Genomic DNA, 24116 nt, shown 5'->3' with positions numbered 1-24116 from the left:
GGTGACTTTCAATTTTGGTGGTAATCCCTAGTGGGGCAGAGGCTATGTTTACTGTTGATTTCTCAATTAATTTCATTCGGATGGGTCATTGGCTATGTTAACTTTTGGTTTCTTTAATGCGTTCAACTTAGTCGATAGGACGACCCTTCTCTACATTGAGGTCCCGAGCCGATGTCCTTATATTTCTCTTTTGGTGGATTTTTTATATGGGCAGTCGGTTAGGTTATATATGGGTGATACTTACATTAAATCCACCACTGAGGTTCAACAGGGGGACCCTCTTAGGCCTCTCCTTTTTGCCTTAGTTTTGCACCCTACTTGTTCACCAAATCAAAGACCATTGCAAGCTTCTCTTTCATGCTTGTTACCTGGATGACAGTACAATTATCGAGGAAACTAGAGGGGTCGCCAAAGCATTAGATATTATAAGGTCTGAGGGGTCTCGTTTGGGTATTGAATTAAATGTTAAGAAAACAAAGTTATTTTGGCCAACATGCAATGGGGTGAAGGTGCAGGAGGGGTTGTTCCCTTGCGAGATTGGAAGGCCGGTGCTTGGTGTGAAACTCCTTGGTGGTGTTATAAGTCGGGATGCGGGGTTTATCAGCAGTTTGGCTATGAAAAGGGCGTCTAGCGCCGTGGAACTAATGAGCTGTCTCCCAAGACTTCGGGATCCTCTATGCGAGCTTCTTTTGCTTCGCCCATGTATAGGAGTCGCAAAGCTTTTGTTTGGTTAGAGAACATGCCAACCTATGTATGTGGGGGGGAGATATTTATATATTTGACAATGGCCTTCGAAGGGCAATTGAGGACATTGTGATTTATGGAGGTCCGTTCTTGGGGGATCTCCAATGGAGTTTGGCATCACTTCCGACCTGTTTTGGGGGGTTGGGTCTATGTTCGCCGAGGATGTCTCTACATATGCTTTTGTGGGTTCGAGAGCATAATCGTGGTGTTTACAAGACCATATTCTTCGGGGTTGTGATATTCATGGGTTGGACTCTGATTATGGGTGTGCGATGGATCGTTTACGTACTTCACTTCCAGATTTTGATCTTAGTGGGTTCTCTAATAAGGACACCCCCTAAAGCCCAACATGTTGTGGGGAGTGCCTTATTTAGTGGAATCGTCCAAAGTTTAGAAGTGAAGTTTGATCTATCCACTCGCCAAAAGGCGGTGTTTGAATGCCTTCGGGCTCTTCGGGCTTAGGGATGTTCTGTGTGATGTTCTTAAATAGGCAGGGATTTCTACTAAAAATGAGGCATATGCTAACTTTCTCATGAATTCTCTTAAAGGGAGGTCTACTTTACGACTAGCTGATATTCTTGTGTTCGGGTGGGCAGGGGAGAAACACGCATGTGTGGATCTTACAGGAGTGTCTCCTCTTGTTGGGCTTAGGGACTGTGGGTTTGTTGTGGGTCAGGCTACGTTGAAGGCTGAATCGAGCAAAGTTGTTAAGCACGAGAAAGCTCGTTTGAAAAAAGCAACATGTGTTTCTCCCATTTGCTTTTGATACATTTGGTTTTCTGACCCCAGAGGTGGTTGGTTTTTTGAGTAGGGTTCAACGTGTCGTACACGGAACCTCTTCGGCTTCTAGGTCCCAATGCTTCATTTTTAGTATAATTGGTTTTGTTATTCAAATGGGGGTTGCAACGCAGCTTGTTAGTGTGTCACTTTATTGTAATCGTTTTGTAGTAACTAATCGTAAGATTTATCATTTTAGAAAGGGATTACTCCAGATAATAGTAACCAACTTTGAAAATTGTTCCAATCAGGTCACTGACAAAAACTTTTGTTCCAATTAGGTCATTGACCTTTCATTTTGTTCCAATCCTAGATATTTTACCTGGATAGCAGGTAATCTAGTTTTTTTTTATTTTTCAATGTTTTTACTTTGTTGAATAACTTTTAAAGGTTGCGAAAATTAGTAAAAATGCGAAATATAATTTTAAAATTCCGAAAATTTGTAAAAAAAAAAGTTCGAAAAATTGCAATAAATTGCAAAAATTGAAAAAAAAATGCAAAAAATGTTCAATTTTTTTTATTTTTTATTTTTGGAAAATTACAATAAATTACAATCCTTTTACCTATATTGTTATTAGAGGTGGCAAATGGGTTGGGTTGGATGAACGGGTTAGGGTTGAAACGGGCTAGGGTCGAAACGGGTCACTTATAAAAGGGTTGTTTTGGTTCGGGTCGGAACGGGTTAGGGTCAACAGGTTCGGGTTAGAACGGGTCAAGGTCGGAACAGGTCAAAATGGGTTTCGGGTCAACTTTTTTTTCTGACCAACGGGTCAAAATGGGTTTCGGGTCAACTTTTTTTTTTTTTTTTTTACAAATTTTCGGAATTTTAAAATTATATTTCGCATTTTTACTAATTTTCGCAACCTTTAAAAGTTATTCAACAAAGTAAAAACATTGAAAAATTAAAAAAAAAAAAAAGTTAAATTACTTGCTATCCAGGTAAAATATCTAGGATTAGAACAAAAAATAAAATTCAATAACAACAAAAGTTTTTAATCAGCGACCTGTTTGAAAAAGCTTTCAAAGTATCTATTGAGTAATCGCTTTCTTTAGAAAATCAAAACCTTAAAAAAGCCCATTAAAGCTAATTTTTTAAAGCTTTTACGGAATTAGTTATAGTTATAATTCCACTGCGTGAGTCTGGCTAGCTTCTTCCGCACGAATACTTTCATTCAGCGTCAAGGTTAGTTTCTCTCGTTGATTATGTCGTCTTAAGCCCTTTGTAACACCTGGTGGAATAATTTATAAACTTTGAAATATATAAAAGTGCTTAAAAACTCTATAACATGATGAGCTTTGATAATGAAATAGATGAAGTCACTTTATATGATTTGTGTGACCTTAATTCAATTTGCTTTTTATGCTAAACAAGGTGTCATTATGGAGACAATTCCAAAATTGGCTAGAGATCAAGAATTTGTGACGAGGAAGAAGCAAATGAAGGATTTTCTGACCGTATCCGATCCCGCCTTATGGAGATCTATTACAGACGGGCCTTATGTTCCAATGACTGATTATGGTATTCCCAAAGACCCGTCTAACTATACCGAAGAAGACATTAAGCGAATGGATCTCGACCGCAAGGCCCATGCAATATTAACTACGGCTCTTACCAATACAATATATGAAGGACTGCTTCATTGTGATCAGAGTGCTAAGGAGCTATGGGATAGCTTATGTAAGTATAGTATTCCCAAGGGACGCCATTTGAGTGGCGATCGAGTTGTTTATGATATTGATGCTAGGTTGCCTGGAGAGGCTCAGCCTAAACTTGAGATCACTCCCATTACTAGATACGCGTCGGATCCTGCTCTTGTTTTGGGTCGTCGGATTGCTGTTAATAAGACCTATATATGTTATGGTTTGAAACTTGGAACAATTAGGGTTATTAATTTAGATACTGCTTTAAGAACACTGCTTAAAGGTCTAACTCAGGTTTGTTATAACTTTCTTCAGTTTAGTAACTATGAGATATGATTGTATTCGTGTTAATTGCGATAATTTGTTCTTATCAGAGGCTTACAGATATGGTTTTCTTTGCTGAGGACGTTAACCTTCTAGCTAGGTAAGAGTTTTCGTTTCTTTTGATGAATAAGTTAATTGTTTGATTTGTCGGATATAACAAAACTATTATCTGCAGTGCAAGCGGAGATGGACAAGTTTATGTTTGGAAAGTTACAGAAAAGACTGGTGAGGATGGTAAACCAGAAATTACGGGCGAGATAGTTACTGCCATTCAGATCGTGGAAGAGCAGCCTGTTGTTTATCATCCTCGAGTTTGTTGGCATTGTCGGGACCAAGTAATGCTTAATGCAATAATAAGTTAATAATAATAATAATAATTTCTAAATGTTTTTCGTTTTGGTATTATTATATCGGTTGTTTTATGATGCAGGAAGTTCTTTTCGTTGGAATTGGCAATCGTGTTTTGAGGATCGATACTACAAAAGTCGGGAGTGGTGAAGTGTATTCTGCATCAGAACCTCTTAAATGCCCTGTTGATAAGTTGATTAACGGAGTTCAGTTTGTTGGTAATCATGATGGTGAAGTCACAGACTTGTCAATGTGTGAATCGATGACATCTCGTTTAGTTTCTGCCTCGGTAGATGGAACGGTTAGTGTTTACAGCTCAAACTGTTAGTTGGCAATGACAGTTTGGCGTCACTTAAAATGTCATTCTATTTTCTTAACAGATAAAAATTTGGGAAGACCAGAAGTCAACACCAATCGCGGTATTGAGGCCTCACAACGGGTTGCCAGTAAATTCTGTTACCTTCTTAACTGCTCCTCACTGCCCAGATCACATCACACTTATCACCGGGGTATGTGCTTTCATATTAATATTTAACTAATACATTTATGTATGTTCGTTACGATTTATTGAAAATTATTACAGGGTCCATTGAATCATGAAGTGAAAATATGGGCCTCAGACAGTGAAGAAGGATGGCATTGCTTACAAACATTGGAACTAAGGAGTTCTTCCACGCCAAGATTTGAAGACGCGTTCTTTAATCAAGTGGCTGCAGTACCCCAAGCGGGCCTTGTGTTACTAGCAAACGGAAAGAAAAATGCTATTTACGCCGTCCACTTGGAATACGGGCCCAACCCAGAATCCACCCGCATGGATTACATTGCAGAGTTTACAGTTACCATGCCTATGCTGAGTTTCACAGGTAAACACGAGGAACAGATTGTTCAGATTTTCTGTGTCCAAAAACAGGCCATTCAACGTCATGATTTAGACATGTCCCAATGCTTACCGCCCCTAGTTGATAAACAAGATTTACACGAGGGTTTGAATGCTTCTTTCGAGGGTTTGAATGTGTCTTTGGATGCTGGTTCCAGTTCAAGACAAGCTTCTTTCGGATCACCTCCAGTCACATCACAGATTTGAAAAACCTGTCACGTATCGGATGACTTTAAAATTGTTGAATTTTCAGTTGAAAAACTAATGAACCTATCATTGCAATTAAGTTTTAAATGGCATTTACTTAGTCTAAGTTAAAATTTTGTCAGTTAGTTGTTGCTTGAGTTTTATCTTTGTTTTTGCATGTGTTTGATTTTGATTTTGCTACTAAATCCATCTGGTCCCTTTTGCAAGTTTGATATTGATTCTGTTTCATATTATTTTGTGATTAAATGGGGGCCCGGTACATATAGATGTCGGTCTTGTACATCTTTAGGTGAAATGGAACAAGAAGGTGTGGGTGCGTGGATGAGCCATGGGAATGATGTGGCACAATGCCACACTGTGGCACACACGCCTGGCGTGCTTGGACCACATGTGTTGTTCATGTCCGTGGACTTCTCCATGGGTGAAGCGTGCGCGAAAAAACAACCATAAAATTATCAAATCGCTTTTATCTTTATACTATTTTTAACTCTATAATTAATCAAACATCTCAATCGTTTTTTCGTAGTAACATACTTATAAAGTCTAAAAGCTAATTACACGATGTTGTTGATCTTTTCCATTACAAACATTCCAATATAAATACTCAGTCTATTGCTATATAATAATACTAGTTTGAGGTCCGTGTATTACACGGGTAATTGTTAAAATATAAACTTTTACTATTAAGTGAAATACATTCAAGAAATTAATTATATATTGTTAATACAATTACAGTTAAATTAACATTATATAAATTACATAACTGAGATTACACAAATATGTTACAAATAGGTAAAAACTTCCTTTTACACTACATTTGTGATTGTATTAGCAGGTATACATTGTTTATCAAAAATCAAAATCTTTATTCCATGTCTGCTTGTAGCTATTAATAAAGTAACATATAGGCTTGCTTATAACTCTTGATATAGCCATATATAGTTGTTCGTGTAACAAAAAAGGTTCTTCAAGTACATACCAACTTTAGATAAATGATAATATATATCTATGATACTAATAAAAAAAATTTAGTACACATAAAATATCATAAGATTTAAAGTTGCATAAAGTGAATGTAGTGATTCTTATATGTAATCGTTGAAAGTATGGCTGTCACTTTTACCCGTAACATGAAACCCAACCCAAGAAAACCCGTACCTGAACCCAAACTAACCCGACCCGAGAAACTCTAACCCAAGAAAATACTAACCAGAACCTGAACCGAAGTAATTCGGGTTGGTTCTTGGGTCCGAATTCTAGGTTTCGGGTCAACCTAAAAAATTTTAGTTTTAAAATCATATGTATTTTAGGTATTAAAGGCTAAGCCTTAGCCGCTGACATTATCAAAATTTAGTCCAAGTTGATTGTTCTCATTCCACATATTATGAATCGAATGTTTATTGTTTATTATTTTGAATATAAACCATAATAAACACTAATGACTAATCTTCTCTTGCCAATCCATATGGAGAATACTTATTATATGTAGTAACGAATTTAGTTGGAATAAACCTATAATTTTAATGTCATATGTTGAAATGACTTAAAAGATAAGGATCATATATGAAAATTGGTTGAAAAAATGTGAGGAGGGCTATGATATTGACAAGTGACAAAAGTGATAGGCTTTTATTAGAAGATATAGGTATAGATTTTTAATCAGTTCGGGTCACGTAAAAAATGAGCATGATCTATAAAAGTATGTATTATTTTTTTTAATTGCACTATTCATTAAAAAAGCCGTGTGAACAGTGTTCTGATTTATTTAAAAACAAAGCCACGTAAAAAGGCTCACCTGTCACCAAGTAAACCCCTGCGTCATTTCCACGCTACTATTGTACGAATCCGTTCAGCCGGCGATTAACCACACCGTCACCGGTGACTCTCTGTCCATGTTATTTTCCCTTCACCGTGCATTGATAATCTTATTTGAAGTTATTTGATTGCAATTCCACTTGAATGTGCACTGTATATACATTAATTTGTACGGTACAAGTAACATAACCTCACCATTGTAGATGATTGTACAACTTGCTTGGCTGTTTGTTTATACGGTGGCGATTCATGTTGATTTTCAGCCGTGAATATTTGATATATATGATTATTTGGTTGTATTTGTTATATGTTTACATTTCCACTTGAAAATTTGTGCTATACTGTCATTGTCATACCACTCGCTGTGTATTGTAATTAATCATGATTTTGAAGCATTTGTTCTTTTCCAATTCAAATAAAGTCTATTTCTACAGGATATTTGAACTGTAGTGCATTTTTGTTTATTGTTAATTATATATTATATATTTTGATATGCTTCTATCGAATGTGTATGATATATCGTGTATTTGTATCTTACAAGTAACATAAGGTTTATGCCAAAGCTCTTGAATAGTATGTACTATGTAGCATGAAATTTGATATTGAAATTGATTAAAACTACCAATCACATCTGTTGGAATTTATATGGAATTTGTATGATTAGTGAGATATTTAATTTATCTGCTTTTTATGCTAAACAAGGTACTATGAAGACGATTAACGTTTATGAACCTCCAAAATTGGTTAGAGAAGAATTTGTGATGTGGAAGCAGCGAATGAAGGATTTTCTCTTCATATTCGATGCTGCATTATGGAGATCCATTACAGATGGTCCTTATATTCCAATGACTGTTTCTGTTTCTGCTGATAATGATGTTAAAATCTCCAAACAGCCATCTAACTATAGTGATAAAGACATTATGAGAATGGATGCTGACGAGAAGGCCCGTGCAATATTGACCATGGCTCTTTCCGATGAAATATATAAAGGACTACTTCATTGTAAGAGTGCTAAGGAGCTATGGGATAGCTTATGTGAGCAGTATGAAGAAACTCCTGAAGTTCTATTAATTAGGCAAGATTTACTCGTTCATGAATATGACTGGTTTGATCACATTCGTGGAGAGTCCATGACTCAACAGTTTGAGAGGTTCGTGCTATTGGTGAGTGAGCTCAAGTTTTATGGCAAAGTATATGATAATGAGTCTATGCTGAGAAAGTTTATGAATACTCTTCAATTCAAGGATCTCACCAAAATAACACTGACTCAGTTATTGGTGGACGCATACACTGATAATTAGACAATTCAAGGATCTCACCAAAATAACACTGACTCAGTTACATGGTCTGTTGGAGACATATGAGTTAGAACTCAAACACATGGAGAATAGCCAAGGGGGGTATACAAGTTGAAGAAGCACTTGTTGCGGGTGGGTCAAACTTTAGTTCATTGACTTCTGAGAATCTGGCACAGTTCCATCCAGATGATTTAGAAGAAATGGATTTGCAGTATCAAATGGCGATGTTGAATCTAAAAATTAAAAGGTTTACTGAAAGAACTAGAAGGGGATTTGATAGAGACCCTCAGAGAGTGAAATTTGGGTTTGACAAGTCACAGGCAAGTTGTCACACTTGTCACCAGACGGGGCACTTTGCTAGAGAATGCATATCAGTAATATATAGCAACTCACGCAGAAATAATGGCAACACCAAGTTTAGGGCGTTGACTTGCTTTATTTGCAAGCACAGAGGATGTTACTGCAAAGGTATTTGATAATTTGTGTTCACTTGCATAGTTGAATGTGTAGAAAAGGTTATTGGTTATAGATGTGAGTTTGATTTATTATGATTATTATTGTGATTTTTGATTAAATATTGTTTTCATACTTTGTATGCTTTTTTATAATCAGGAAATTTTAAAGCTTTGAAGAGCTTATTGCTGATTATGAAAATGTTGTATACCCTGCTGACCTACAACTTCTGGGGATTCTGCTAGTATCATCAACGGTATATGTTTTGAGTTTTGTTGCACGGATTTATATCCTTATGGCATATGTGAACTTTAGTGTTTTGATTTCATCATCATTGTTGTTCTTCATCTTTTTCCATCATATGGATCCGTTGATATGGTAATGATATTGGAAGTTTTTGCCAGGCTATGTGATCCTGTCATATTTTTGTGTTATGTAGGAGTGTAAACGAGCCGAGTCTGAGCTCGCTTAAACCCGAGATTGGCTCATTTTAGTTTAAGGGGGTGTTTGGCCTAGCTTTTATTTTCTAGCTTATGCTTATATTTTAAAATAGCTTATAGCTTATTTTCTGTTATTTGATAAGCTCTTTCTAAGTGTTTGGATTAGCTTATATTCCACAAGTTGATTATACGTCTTAGTAAGTTGTTAAATCCATTATTCTTTAATTTGTTTTAGTCATAAGTTGCTTCAATATTATTAATCCATCACCATTTGTAGGCAAATGGTAATTTACCTCCTTAAACAAATAAGCTTCTTCAAATAAGCTAAAAAATCATCTTCAAATAAGCTTATCAAAATTAGCTTATATAAGCTTATAAGCATAAGCTAAAAAAGCTAAACCAAACACCAAGTTAAGCTTATTATATAAAAAAAAGCTAAAAAAGCTATAAGCTTCACCAAAAAAGCTAGGCCAAACACCCCCTAAGAGGGCTCGAACTTGGCTTGGTTAGAGCTGTATTCATAAAGTCTGAACTGTATAAATATACTAGGTTAGAAACTAGTGTATTACATGATTTGTGTGAGGTATTTAGGTTTAACAGGCTACATGTATTCTTGAATGCCATCTTCCAAATCCCACCCTATTTCGTCAATTCGTTCTTAAGATAAGGAAAGGAATCATGAAGTTATTACAAAGCGTTGTGGCGACTTGATTTTGAATCAATTTTCATGGCATTGTTATCTTGTTCAATTAAAAAGGTTTACAAAAATTAAATTAAACACGCATGACCACGTGTATGTGTATGCTTATATGTTGGATAAGAGGAACTATTGCGACCGGGTTTATTAACCCTTTGATCAACCAAATCATCACTATGTGTATGCTTATATGTTGGATAAGAGGAACTATTGCGACCGGGTTTATTAACCCTTTGATCAACCAAATCATCACTAATAGGGGCATCTACCGGGGTTCCTTTTTTTGCTTGACCCCTTTAATCATCATCATTAGGCTAGTTATCGGGAGGAATGGCGAGGATTGAGAATGACATTGAACAGAATTTTTTAGACGACTAGCCACAAGCAATAATAGTTTCGTCATCACACTAAGTTTTTTTGTTACATAAATATATGTTTAACATTTAACATAAAATACTAATATTAATAGACGCCTTTAAACAAATATGTGTGGTACGTATGAACGACCGTATAATTGCCCTAATAATGGGCAACTTAAGAATATTCAAAGTGTGTAATCACCACCCCGAGACATAATTTGAGGGTAGATGATCACTTTGTCATAGTGGTGCCATACCATGGTAGCCCCTAGTTCAATATTGCCAGAACAGATGTTTGTATTTAGTGGTATTGAACTGATAAGATAACTTGTTGAACAATGTCAATATTTAATATGTGAATTTACGTCTAATCGTTGCCCATAAGGGTAATACCGAAACAAAATGCTAGTTATGTTGTTCTTTTCGACAATATTTTTCACTGAAACGTTTATCAAAATAATGCCCCGTCAAATAGGCTTTCATCCCATCTTTAGGGAAACTCAAAGAGCATGATAATTTTTGCTAATAATGGTCATGCTAGCCTCTGCTAACCATCGATCATGTCATGATAGCAAATATAAGGTGAAGTTTTACCCAACCACCAAAGTTGATCTTGGTAACTCGGCCTTAGTCGATACCCGCCACCTGTCGAAGCCTATCCATTAACATAAACAGTTATTTCTGAAAACATTAATTTACTCCACAGATAATAATCAGTACTACTTTCAGCAACGAAATCCGTCATGACTTTTCATACTAGGTATCCAATGGTGATCAAGAGTGTATATATAAAGTTATACACCATACTTTAAGACTATGTGTAATGGATGAAGCCTTTCAAATCATGACATTAGTATTTTATTATTATACTTAAAAATAAAAAAACAAATAACAAGAACACCAATCACCATTCACATTTCCCTTCATAACGCCCCGGGTATGATGTATCCGACGCTTTAGAGGCAACTTGAAGATGAAAAGCGTCCCGACTTATTAGTGGCATAGAGTATATTATTATTGTTATTATCTCCTTTTCGTGAATCAGATTTGTGGGGTCTTGACGTACACCTTTTAGGAAACGACACGTAAAAAACTCACTCTACATCTTGCCCCTTATTCTAAAACCCCTGCGTGTTAGTACGAATCCGTTGGGCGATTCAGCACACCCTCACCGGCGAGGTTAGTTTTTCTTTCGTTCCACTAATTGATTATCTCGTTTTAAACTGTGTAGCTTTTAATTTTTCAATGTATCATACACCATTGTACTTCACTTGCTACGCTTTATCTCGTCTTAACCTATTTATACTGTAGCCATGAGTCTGCGATATCTAGGCTTTGATCCTTGTTTCCTCTATGAATTATGATTATATGTTTACATTTCCACTTGAAATTAAATTAGTTTACTGCCAATATCATACCTTACCTTTCGCTGTGGATCTTACATTATTTTAATGCTTCTATTGTATATTTGTATGGTACAAGTAATATAAGCACGCGCATAGTATACAACATCGTAGATGATTGTACTACACTTATAAGCTTGCTATGGATTATGACTAATTAAGCTCTTTAATAGTATATAACATAACTTTAATTTTGAAATAGATGAATGCTACCGGTCACATATGGTATAATTAATTAGGCATGATTTTCAAGTATTTGTTCTTTTCCAATTCAATAAAAGACTATTTCTATCAGTTTAAAGCTTATTTACTTACAATGTTGTACATCTTGTTTAGTTTTAGTGATATATATTTCTTAATTTAGTAATTGAATTCACTTTTATGCTAACAGGCTGTTATGGACCCAAATAATTTTGATCCACCTCCCAGGATTACCAACAAATTTGTGATGTGGAAGCTTAGATTCAAAATGTATCTGTACCAGATAGATTATGTCTTATGGATATCTATTGAAGACGGTCCTTATGTTCCAATGACTGATAATGGTGGTGTTGCTGTTCCCAAAGAGCCATCGGATTATAGTGATGAAGACGTGAAGAGAATGAACGTTGACCGGAAGGCCTATGCGTTGTTGACTATGGCTCTTCCCAATGACATATTTAGAGGACTATCACATTGTAAGAGTGCTAAGGAGCTATGGGATGGCGTATGTGAGCGGTACGAAGAAATACCAGAAGTTCTAGAAAAGAGGAAAAATTTACTCATAAAACAATATGAAGAGTTTGGTTATATTAGTGGAGAGTCCATGACTCAACAGTTTGAGAGATTCGTGTCGTTGGTGAGTGAACTTAAAACTTGTTATAAATATTATGACCATGGGATTCTGTTAGACAAGTTTATGAGATCTCTTCCTAGTTGTTGGAGGATGCACACAACGGTAATGACAAACAACAAGGATTTCGAGAGAATGAAATTAGTCCAATTACTTGGTCATCTGAAGACATATGAGTTAGAAGTCAATCAGGGTAAGGAGATTAGTCAAGTGGCTATAAGCTCACTGAACGTTACTGCAAAGGTATTTATGCTCACTTGCATGTATTGAAACTGTTAATTGTTATAGAAACTATTATCAAGAATTAACTAATTGATAAGGTTATTGTTGATTGAATATATTGTGTACTTTAAATTGACTATAAATAATTGAGATCTTAGTTCAATTTGCTTTTATGCTAAACAGGCTGTTATGTACAATATAAGGCTTCATGCACCTCCCATACTGTTTAGAAACGAATTTATGATGTGGAAGCTGCGAATGAGGAATTATCTGTACTGGGTAGATTATGCCTTATGGAGATCTATCATAGATGGTCCTTATGTTCCAACGACTGATAATGGTGGTGTTGCTATTCCCAAAGAGCCATCCGATTATAGTGATGAAGACACGAAGAGAATCCATGCTGACATTAAGGCCCATGCAATATTGACTATGGCTCTTCCCGATGTAATATTTAGAGGAGTAATGAATTGTAAGAGTGCTAAGGAGCTATGGGAAAGCTTATGTAAGCGGTATGAAGACCCCCCTGGAGTTTTTAAAAGTAAGAAAGGTTTACTCATTCGACAATATGAACTGTTTGATTACATTAGTGGAGAGTCCATGACTCAACAGTTTGAGAGATTCATGTTATTGGTCAGTGCGCTCAAATTTTATGGTGAATACTATGAGAATGAGGTTTTGTTAAACAAGTTTATGAGATCTCTTCCTAGTCATTGGCGGATGTACACAATGGTAATGAGAAACAACAAGGATTTCAAGAAAATGACACTAATCCAGTTACATGGTCATTTGAGGACATACGAGTTAGAACTGAATCAGGGCAACAAGATTAGCCAGGTGGGTATAAGTTCACCGACTATTGATGATCTTGAAGAAAGAAGTGGAAGGAGCATTGATGGAAATTCTCTGACAATGAGATTTGTGGTTGACAAGTCCAAGGACGCATGTTACAAGTGTCAGAAGACGGGGCACTTTGCTAGAGAATGCAGCTCAGACTTACAACCCTATGACTATAGTTTCTTTTATAAAGAGCTTGAAAATGCTGTGATGGGAAACACCGAGCGTCACTGCAAAGGTATTTGTAATGTTATTCTATTTAAAAGGCTATTGGTTTCAGAAGTAACAATGAACAACTAACTAACTACAATAAGGATGTTATGACTTATGAACTAGGGGTGTGCACGGTTCGGTTCGGTTCGGTTATTAGCATTAACCCAACCTAACCGATCGGTTATCGGTTCGGTTCGGTTAATTTCGGTTAATAACGAATATCAAACTTGGGCTAAAATTTTCCTTAAAAATATATGAAATGAATGTTTAAAACTTTAAATACATGAAATGAATGCATAACTACATGAAATGAAGATATAAATATGTGAAATTGAGATATTAGTACATGAAATGGAGATATAAATACATGAAAATGAGAGTATTTAACTATTAATACATATAATACATGAAATAGAGGGAAAAAGGCTTGAAAATATTAAAAAAAAATGAAGAGTTCGGTTCGGTTAATTTGGTTTTCGGTTATATCGATTCAGTTTTTGGTTTTCGGTTATTGCTCACCCCTATTATGAACTTATAAGTTAGTTTGATTTATTATGATACGACTCCATCTTATCAGTGGGTCGACCCATATGGGTCTTACTTTAACCCAGTCAACCAGGAGCAAAAGTTTAGGGCTGAATTAGTTGCAGGTTGACCATTGACCATTGATTGTCAAAGGCTGAATGCTAGGAGGCATTAACTACCAAATTTTGTTTTAAGTATTCCATCTTTGTTCTAGTTTCTATGTCTTGTTTCATTTGATTATCAAGTTTATCTTGTATTTGGAGACTTACCATCTCGAATTGGTTAAGTTGGAGACTGGCCCCTCCCGATCGGGTCAACTATGTTATCATTTCAATAAATTAAATAGTATGTTCTCTGGGTTCTATCATATTACCATTGTGGTTTTTGATAAAATATTGTTTTCATACCTTGTATACTTTATATAATCAGGACTTTAGGTTTGAAGACTAATTGCTGATTGTAAAAATGGGATCTACGTCCTGCTGACCTACAACTTTTGGGGATTCTGTTAGCTTTCTGAACGGTGTCATTTTGACTTTAGTAGCGCAAAATATATGTTTACGGCATTTGTGAACTGTATTGTTTGATTTTATCATCTATCATATGAATCAGTTGATATTGGAAAGTTTTTGCAATGCTGTATGATCTTGTCATATCTTTGTGTTATGTGACATGCCAGCTTAACATTGAAATACAACCGGGCCCGGCAGCCCGAAGCCCCAAACCGGCTTGAAACCATATCTGTCAGTCTTTGGCCATCCGGTCTTGAATAATGATTGATTGTTCGTCCATTGCATGCTGCAAGATCATATGTTAAACCTGAACCCAAACACATGAAAGATTGACTGTTAACCGATTAAAATGCAACACTTATCTGTTAATATTATGACACTTGTTAATCGACTAATCGTAATGATTTGGGCCACTTATGTTATATAAAAATGATTAAACTGGAATTTGAAAAAACTCATGAAACCCCAACATTAAAATCAAGATAACATGTGATGATATAATCCATGTAGATGATCAATATAAGCATACATTGAAGTTTGCCGCGTTCCAAATTCCAATTATGTTTTATCGCATTAGTATATAGATTTGAAAATCAAGGAAAGTAACTAAGGTTATCGAAAAATTGATTAACCTTGACAGAATATCGTGAAAACATGATAAACATAGTGTTACACTTTTAGTGTCTTATTGTTGTCGTTGTTAGTTGATGATGTGCCATCCTTTTATGATGTTTTTTTCCTTGGTATTTTCTACATAGAGTTTAAAATTTTCATAATGCAAAGCTAAATACGTCTTGAAAACTAAAGACACGAAAGAAACAGTGGTGTATCAGACTATCAGTAGAGGTGGCAATATGAATGGTTAGGTTGGGTTGGATTCAATGATGGGCCAGAATGAGTTTATGTCAGGATGAGTATAAAGTCATAATGGATTTTTTAAAAAAAAATTTAGGATGAGTATGGATCCATATGGGTATAGTTAACTTATCTTGACCCAAGTAAAGGTTAAAATACAAAGGGTTTCAAAAACCCATAAAAAAATTTCAAAAAGATCAATAAAAAAATGATAACTCAACATAAAAATCAAAAACGAAAAAAGTAAAATAACTACAAAGTTTCCCCCGTCATCCTAGTTCATTAAAAAAACAAAAAGATAACCCGATTTTGTCTCGGTTCAGGTTCGGGTTTTCCAGGTTCAATTTTGTTTCCTTTTCGTTTTGCCCGGTTTCGGTATATGTTCGGTTTTGATGTTTCGGTTTCAAAACCTCTATAACTTAAATGGATGGCATTTTTCTTTGTTGGAATCAACGTATAACCAAGTTGAAAGAGTAAAGCCCGTGAAGATGATTATTTAAGTTAAATTCTTCTATATTAGTGGGGCTGAGAGACAGTGGCTTCGTACCAGGACAAACGGTTTTGAGAGCGGAGTCTAGGAAGGTTGCTAAGCATGAGACATCGTGTTTGGAGAATCAGCACGTGTTCATTCCATTTGCCTTCGACACTTTTGGATCCCTAGCTCCCGAGGCGGTTCGCTTCTTGGAGCGGGTGCAGAAGGTGGTCCACAGTGACTCGCAGAGCCCGAGGAACCAAAGATTTATATTTAGTAGAATATGCTTTGCGATTCAAAAGGGGATAGCGACGCAGCTTGTTGCTCGCTTACCCATTATCCAAATGTAGTTCGGTTTGTGTTATATATAAAAGGAAAATAAAATATATCTATTTAAAGAAACAATGGCATTCCTTCGAATTCTAGAGGTTTCGTTGCATATATTTCATATATCAAATTATATTAATTCCATGTAAGTTACATCCATATTATTCAAAACAATGCTAGAAACATAAATGGCTCATAACTGAATCTGTTGGACTTAATTTCCGTTCTTGAGTCAATGAGGCGGGTTGGGCCGACTCATCGAGCCTATGATGAGTTAGTGTCATGTTTATCAAGTTGAGCACGTGACTTGGTTTACATGGAATAAATTACTTGGTGAACAAGTCGAGCCAATGACTTGGACAACAAGGAAGTTATTTATTAATTATTATTTAGATTTGTTTTTACCAATTAGTATTTGAATATGATTTTAGTATTTGTATTCTAGTCTAGTTGGGTTTTCTAATTTAAATTAGTATATATACCCGAGCTTGTGGGTTATATCATTATGTATTGTAATTTTTCGAGTTAATGAAAGTTACAAGGATCGAGCTTATGATCTAAATTCGTTTTGTGTTTACGATTCTGGTTACCAAACTTCAATTAGTATCAGAGCGGTTAAGCTCTTGGTTTCTTATCGATCAACGTATGATTGATAAGGAGGAGGCCGAAGCCATCTATTAAAGCCGTGATCGATTTGGAGGATCACGTTCACGTTTTTGCTACTTGGATTTTTGCAGCTTGAGAGTTGGTATTAATTCACGGTGACTTAATATAGACGTGACGTTGACTTTCGAGAAGAAGTATTTAACTGAAGGTGCAGAAGCTCCCAAGGCCTATTATATTGCATCAGTATATTTTTTGTTACTACAAATTCTAAAAGGAGGTTTGATATATTTTTGGTCTACGAGGAGTTCAAGAAGAAAAAAAAATAATAAAAAGGGTGTTTTTATTTTTCTTTCTTCTAGGTATATTATTTGGGTTAAACAAGAGATTTCAATTCAAGGGTTTGTTTTTATACGGGTTGAACGAGTTATGTTTTTACTAATATATTGATTTAAACGATGTGCTCGTGGTTTGATTCAGGAACAGGAGATGATCAAGAAAAATTGTTGTTCGCTCGATTAGATGACCGGGATTGCAGCCAAAGGAGTGGTTATGCGTTTTCATACGACCGAGGGAATGGTCGGCGACATGGTCACAGAGGTAGTCGAGTTCGGGGGAGCCGAAGAACACATCTATGGATCAAGAAAAGTTCCGGGGAGATCAAGGCCAAGATGGTTGTGAAAAACGAGAAGGTCAAGTTTATGGGTCAAATCAAACAAGGCAAAAGAGACATGTTTAGAGTTGAAGAACCGCCAATTTCGAGTAGGAAATTAGGGGGTGAGTCGGGTGACTCGGGTACAACAATTGCGGGGGTGATTGTTGGGTCAATTGTTGTTTGGCCCAAGTGTAAGGCCCAACCCAATAATTAAGTTTTATTATATTAGGTAATGTCTTGGCTAGCAAGTTAGGTTAGTCCTATATAAACCATGTTATGGTTAGACATTAGAAGTGGTAGTGTGAGATGCAACCGAGTTAGGGTTCATCTGGAGACACACACGAGATGTAACCGGGTTAGGGTTCATCTAGGTGAAGTTGGTGTAACCGAGTTAGGGTTCATCAAGAGTCAAACCGAGTTAGGGTTTGAGAGAGTTGTAATCAGTTTTTTGATTGATATTTTCTGATTAATATAAACGATCGATAATCGAGACAAAGATCCACCAATTTTTGAGTCCGAAATTAGGGGGGTGATTGTTGGACTTAATTTCCGTCCTCGAGTCAATGAGGAGGGTTTGCCGACTCATCGAGCCTATGATGAGTTCGTGTCTTGTTTATCCAGTTGAGCACGTGACTTGGTTTACATGGAATAAATTACTTGGTGAACAAGTCGAGCCAATGACTTGGACAACAATGAAGTTATTTATTAATTATTATTTAGATTTGTTTTTACCAATTAGTATTTGAATATGATTTTAGTATTTGTATTCTAGTCTAGTTGGGTTTTCTAATCTAAATTAGTATATATACCCGAGCTTGTGGGTTATATCATTATGTATTGTAATTTTTCGAGCTAATGAAAGTTACAAGGATCGAGCTTATGATTTAAATTCGTTTTGTGTTTTCGATTCTGATTACCAAACTTCAGAATCTTCCATTCTATAAATAGAAATATGAGTAGCAACAAATATGATAACTATCGATTTTGAAGTTCAAATGACCACACACTACAATACGGTTACGAATTTAGAATAAAAGTTTCAAAAGGACCGCGATAAAGTTTTTTGAACACAGGGGTATTCTAATATTTACTCGAGCATACGATACAATAAACGAAGAAGAAAAAAAATTGCCCTTCAACAAGAAAATTGAAGGGTATTATGGGGCTTGTATGCTACATCCTCCACTGCTATGATAGATTCTGTACCTCTAAGACTATTGGATTTATTTTTTTTTTAGTTATTATATTGAATTGTTATTAAAATTGATATAAATTGTCATTGTATGTAGTTAACTAGAAGGTTTGTTCGCACACCAACAGGAAACTTGTATATCACCTTGTTACATAAAAGGTGCCCTATATATTTACACGTAAACACGCATAAATAAATTCATAAAATTTAAAGTATTGCCGAAGATCAAACATGAAAATAAGGATGATATTGGTATAAAAAAATATGAAGAAACAAACGAGTAAGAACACAAACCACTTATCATACCAATTAGGCGATTATGGCAGTGCAATACCGTTTTGAAATGATACGAATACCATCATATCGACAAATATATGGATGTTTGTGATCTTTTAAACCAAATATTAATATTATATATTCGATCTAACGACGAAAAGTATAATTGTGTAGGAAGTCATTGTTGTTCTTTGTGAAGAAACTGCAGTTGTATAGGAAGAAATTGCAAATTTATAGAAAGAAACTGCAATTGTGTAAGAAAAATTACAATTGCTTATTCTAACACATGCCATTGTTGCTTTCATTCACTTACGCAAGCCGGAGGAAGGTTATATGACATCATCCGTATAAGAGTATGCTAACTCGTACATTGTAAATTTAGTGATAAAAAAACAAATTAATATGCATATTAATTTTTCAAAAACAAAAATAAGAATACATATTTGAGAGACAATAAAGAATTGATAATGTACGTAGACTACTAGCTTTAAGTTGGAACTTGGGAGTATGGGATATTGGTCATTGGAACTCCGAAATCAATATTTATTTAGCACATTTGTGGTTATTCATATTTCTATATATAGATTCGAAGCTTCAATAATGAACGTACCACTTATGTTTCTAGAGATTTTTTAATAATAAGGATATCGTTGGTTTATAATATATTTTTATGCAATTATTGAAATCATAGGCTTTATTTGTCTATAGAAAAAACTAAGTGAAATGGCGTGAATATGCTAGGAAACCTCTAGAACGTGAAAGGATGACATCGGTTTCTATAAGATAGAGTGGTGTTCCTAAAGGGTAGATTGAGAAAGAATTTGGCTACAAATCATCGTTGGGTTCGTTCCCGCTCATCTTTCACCATTCTTCCTGATACTTCATCACATTGGACCCATTTCTTCTCTTTTTCTTTCATGGATTAGGCATCAACAAACCGCTCAATTAACCACCACGAGGTGGTGTTCCCGTTAGCCGGTAACGACGATCTCTTCCAAAGCCCATTCCGTCCACCCTAAAATAGAAGTACAGAGCAAAGGAAATATGTGAGATGTAAATTCCACAATACCTCTAGAACTCAAAGGACTGTCACTGCTTCTTTGTTGGCATCAACGTATAATCAAGTTGAAAGGGTAAATTAGAGATTTTAAAAATATTAAAATAAAATATTCTTGGAGGTGATAACTTGAATCTAAAATTTGTTACTTGGGTCGTAAGTATAAGCGTGAATTAAAATACATATCTTCTATTGAGGAGAAGACTATGTAATTAAAGAGTAAGAGTATATAGGTGCATGACACATTTTAGAAAAATGATAAGCATGAATCCTATCGGTTTTAACTTGCTCACGCATGTCATTACATACCCCAAGTGCTTTCAAGCCTTGATTAGTTGGTGGTTTATTCTTATGTGTATATATATATCCAGATGACATTTTTACACAAATTCAAGTTTTAAATTTATATAATAGTTATTATGTCAACTCACTACATATAATAGGTAAGTATACAACAATATAGTATCGATAAGAATAAAGTAACACACCAATAGACAGAGTCACGATAGTGATATGGTGACGCTAGGATTTCTGTAGAGAGAAACGAGATTGTGAAGATGTAAAAAAACATGTTTCCTCATTACCTCTTTTCTTTTATATCAACTTTCACAAACCAACATCCCCCACTCCACCTATAAACCAGAAAGAAATTAACATTTTAAAGTTTATTTTTTGATTATTTTATTAGTTATGTTTGATAAAGTTTAGATGTTAAATCGACCTTAAAAAGCTAAACTATTACTGTATTTATTATTTTAGGTTTCTTTAATTTTCTATCATTATACTATGTTTCTTTTTATTTAAGTTTCAATTAGCAAAAATTAGTCGCCGCAATCAGTGGTGGACTTGAACACATAAATTGGGGGAGCCGAAACTTGAACTTTTAATTGGGTGGGCTGAAACTTAAACATTTAAAGCATCATACACATATTTTCCTTGATAATAAAAATATTCGAAGTAAATGAACGATATTTATAATTCTAAAAAAAATGAGAAGCACCGGGGGGGGGGGGGGGGGGGTGTTGAAGCATGCCCCTGGCCCAACAAACCGGACAAGTGTAAACATCTTTTTGGTTATATTTCGATTTTATTTTTGGGGTTCTTTCTTTTCGTTGCGATAGATTGTATTGGTATCGTACCGACGTCTTCTCTAGTTGACAGTTTAGGACCATGCTTTAACCTTATTGCCATAACGTGCGCCAACACAGTAACAATATTGTATAAATGTCAAACTTTCCTGCTACCATGTGCGGATTAAAGTTAACTAGTTAACACTTAACACTTAACATAGTAATTATTTACAAGAAAATGAAAAGATAAAATTACCATTAGTTTGAGATATAATAAAGATGCAATTACACAGTTAGTCCCTAACATTTCCATAAAGTAACAAATTATGTACCGAAGTTTAAAAGTCACATGTATGGATATTAATGTTTTAATTTTGTAACAACATTAGGTACTAACTTTAAATTACGTTACATGCCAACTTAAATGATAGGCATAAGAGAAAAAGTTGAGGGCGTAATTGTTATTACGCATTCTCACTTAAATTGCGATACTGATTAGAGCGTGAAATTGCCATATAATTTCATGCAATGGGTGAAAGGAGCTGTATATAATACTCTAATATGTGTTTTGACATAAGATTTCAGAAAATAAATGTAAGTGTCACGGCAATTAAAACAATAACGCTTTAGGTTTAAAAACTAAAACAATTAATTATATGTTTGGTTTCTATTAAAAAAACCTTTTTAAATAATATCTATTTGATGTTTTCATTTTACAATAAAAATTCCTTACCTAATCGAATAAATAAATAAACAAATAAAACCGTAGCACACCACACAAATATTTTTTATTGCTAAAAATATTGTTTGTCAAAGACTCCTAGGCAGTGTAACAGAACTTACTAAAATTCTATTACCATAAAATTGAGTGACAAAAATTCCCAATTTATATGTCACACCTCTCCACAGTCACATTCATCACATTCCTCCAACTCCTGTTTCAAAATCCTCTGCAGCACCAACAATGGCTGCTGCTTCTTATTCAACTTCAACCACCAACTGGATTAAGATTAACCATCAATCCAGGTTCACTTCATCCCCTAGACCCCGTTCGGCCTCGTCTTCGATATCATACCGCAACAATCCCAACTCCAAAACCACGAATTCCGCTATTCAAACGCGTTCCATCCTCAATTTCCCCGAACATTCCCCGATCGAATCACATTCTCCTTCATCTTCTCCGTCCGCACCCCAGAAACGGAACTTGTTTCAACAAATGGCGGCAATAGCATTCGATGCAGTCGAAAACACGTTAACATCACTAGAAAAGAAACAACCGTTACCCAAAACAGTAGACCCAAGCATCCAACTCGCGGGAAATTTCGCTCCGGTACCAGAACAACCGGTTACGCACAATTTACCGGTAATTGGAGAAATCCCGGAACATATTCAAGGGGTTTATTTAAGAAACGGGGCTAACCCGTTATTTGAACCGACTTCTGGTCACCATTTATTTGACGGGGATGGAATGATCTCCGCCGTCAAATTTGAAAACGGCTCGGCTAGCTATGCTAGCCAGTTGACTGAGACCCAACGGCTCGTTCAAGAACGAGCCGCTGGAAAACCAGTGTTTCCTAAACCAATTGGGGAGCTTCATGGCCAATGGGGAATTCTTAAGCTAATTCTTTTTTATGCTCGCGGCCTATGCGGCTTGGTGGATGTTAGCCGAGGCGTCGGCTTGGCTAACGCCGGCTTGGTTTATTTTAATAACCGCCTTTTAGCTATGTCCGAGGAAGATTTTCCCTATCACGTGCGTGTCACGAGGTCTGGTGATTTGGAAACAGTTGGAAGATATGACTTTGACAATCAGTTAAAGTGTTCCATGATCGCACACCCGAAAGTGGACCCTGTCTCAGGTGAGCTGTTTGCACTTAGTTATAACGTCATAACTAAGCCGTACCTAAAATATTTTAGGTTTTCACGTGACGGGAAAAAGTCGGCTGACGTGGACATTCATTTGGAAAAGCCGACGATGGTTCACGATTTTGCGATAACCGAGAATTTCGTGGTGGTCCCCGACCACCAAGTGGTTTTCAACATACCCAAAATGATCATAGGGGGGTCGCCCGTGGTGTTCGATAAACAAAAGGTGTCACGTTTCGGGGTTTTGAATAAGTACGATACCGACGGGTCGGGTATCCAATGGATTGAGACTCCGGGTTGTTTTTGTTTCCATCTTTGGAACGCTTGGAAATTACCAGAGTCCGATGAAGTCGTTGTGATAGGATCATGCATGACTCCAGCGGACTCCATCTTTAACGAAAGTAAAGAAAATTTAAAAATTATTTTAACCGAAATTCGGTTAAATTTAAAAACCGGGCAGTCGAGTCAACGTGCGATACTCTCACCGGAAAACGAAGTAAATTTGGAAGTAGGAATGGTGAATAAAAACCTTCTTGGCGGGGAAACAAAATACGCTTACCTGGCGGTGGCGGAGCCGTGGCCGAAGGTATCCGGGTTGGCCAAAGTGAACCTCTTCACGGGAGAAATGAGTAAATATATATACGGTGACTTGAAATACGGCGGGGAGCCTTTGTTTGTACCGAGTTCTGATGGTGATGAAGATGATGGTCATATTCTAGCATTTGTTCATGACGAGAGTGCATGGGAATCTGAACTTCAAATTGTAAATGCAAAAACATTGAAGTTAGAAGCGACTGTGAAGCTGCCGGTGAGAGTTCCTTATGGTTTTCATGGGACCTTCATTACTGCCGATGAGTTGGCAACACAGGCTTGATTCTTGATCAAGGGATGTCCGTTATTTTATAAGAAGTTAGAAGAAGATTATAATTAGTTAAGAAGATGATTAGGAGAAATAGGAAGTAGATATGGAAGTTAGAGAAATAAAATGTTACTTTAGACCATTTGTATATATTATTCACGACATTCGTTTATATATATGTTATAGAATTAAGAATTATTCAAATATATTTTTTAATTATTTGTTATCTTTTTGACCTAAAGAGTGATTACCTCACCTTTTGATCAGTTGACACCTGCATGATTCACATTCAAACCAATCATAAACAATGTACAACTGATCTTATGATTTTTTGTTTATTTGCTTTAATCGGTAGGAATTATT

The 24116-nt window shown here is 35.8% G+C and overlaps 2 protein-coding genes and 1 pseudogene across 2 annotated transcripts; all 3 read left to right on the top strand.

Moving 5' to 3' along the window:
• Nucleotides 1-2654: 2654 nt before the first annotated feature.
• LOC143595069 (enhancer of mRNA-decapping protein 4-like) lies at nt 2655-5098 on the top strand. The gene is made up of 5 exons (XM_077074207.1): nt 2655-3456; nt 3537-3586; nt 3662-3821; nt 3917-4135; nt 4215-5098. Exons 1-5 carry the CDS (start codon nt 2833-2835, stop codon nt 4371-4373), a joined length of 1212 nt encoding a protein of 403 aa, XP_076930322.1. The 5' UTR covers nt 2655-2832; the 3' UTR covers nt 4374-5098.
• Nucleotides 5099-11122: 6024 nt separating this feature from the next.
• On the top strand, nt 11123-15000 carry LOC143595068 (uncharacterized). Its single transcript, XM_077074206.1, has 4 exons — nt 11123-11159; nt 11775-12458; nt 12621-13512; nt 14442-15000. Exons 2-4 carry the CDS (start codon nt 11781-11783, stop codon nt 14447-14449), a joined length of 1578 nt encoding a protein of 525 aa, XP_076930321.1. The 5' UTR covers nt 11123-11159; nt 11775-11780; the 3' UTR covers nt 14450-15000.
• Nucleotides 15001-21891: 6891 nt separating this feature from the next.
• LOC143595067 (9-cis-epoxycarotenoid dioxygenase NCED1, chloroplastic pseudogene) lies at nt 21892-23844 on the top strand (annotated as a pseudogene).
• The last annotated feature ends 272 nt before the right edge of the window (nt 23845-24116 follow it).

The sequence above is a fragment of the Bidens hawaiensis genome, unplaced genomic scaffold (assembly GCF_021521415.1).
Source record: "Bidens hawaiensis isolate Kalapana, Puna unplaced genomic scaffold, B.hawaiensis_p1.1 tig00044621_1, whole genome shotgun sequence".
In the NCBI taxonomy this organism is placed as follows: domain Eukaryota; kingdom Viridiplantae; phylum Streptophyta; class Magnoliopsida; order Asterales; family Asteraceae; genus Bidens; species Bidens hawaiensis.
Note: the sequence above shows the minus strand (reverse complement) of the source record. Positions and strands in the feature narration are given on the sequence as shown.

What these genes read in the sequence shown, in the direction of transcription:
- LOC143595069 (XM_077074207.1), top strand. Translation starts at nt 2,833, where the DNA reads ATGAAGTCACTTTATATGATTTGTGTGACCTTAATTCAATTTGCTTTT. An exon ending in GACGTTAACCTTCTAGCTAG is followed by an intron (nt 3,587 to 3,661) that starts GTAAGAGTTTTC and finishes TATTATCTGCAG; the next exon opens with TGCAAGCGGAGATGGACAAG. An exon ending in GTTGGCATTGTCGGGACCAA is followed by an intron (nt 3,822 to 3,916) that starts GTAATGCTTAAT and finishes TTTATGATGCAG; the next exon opens with GAAGTTCTTTTCGTTGGAAT.
- LOC143595068 (XM_077074206.1), top strand. Translation starts at nt 11,781, where the DNA reads ATGGACCCAAATAATTTTGATCCACCTCCCAGGATTACCAACAAATTT. An exon ending in CACTGAACGTTACTGCAAAG is followed by an intron (nt 12,459 to 12,620) that starts GTATTTATGCTC and finishes TATGCTAAACAG; the next exon opens with GCTGTTATGTACAATATAAG.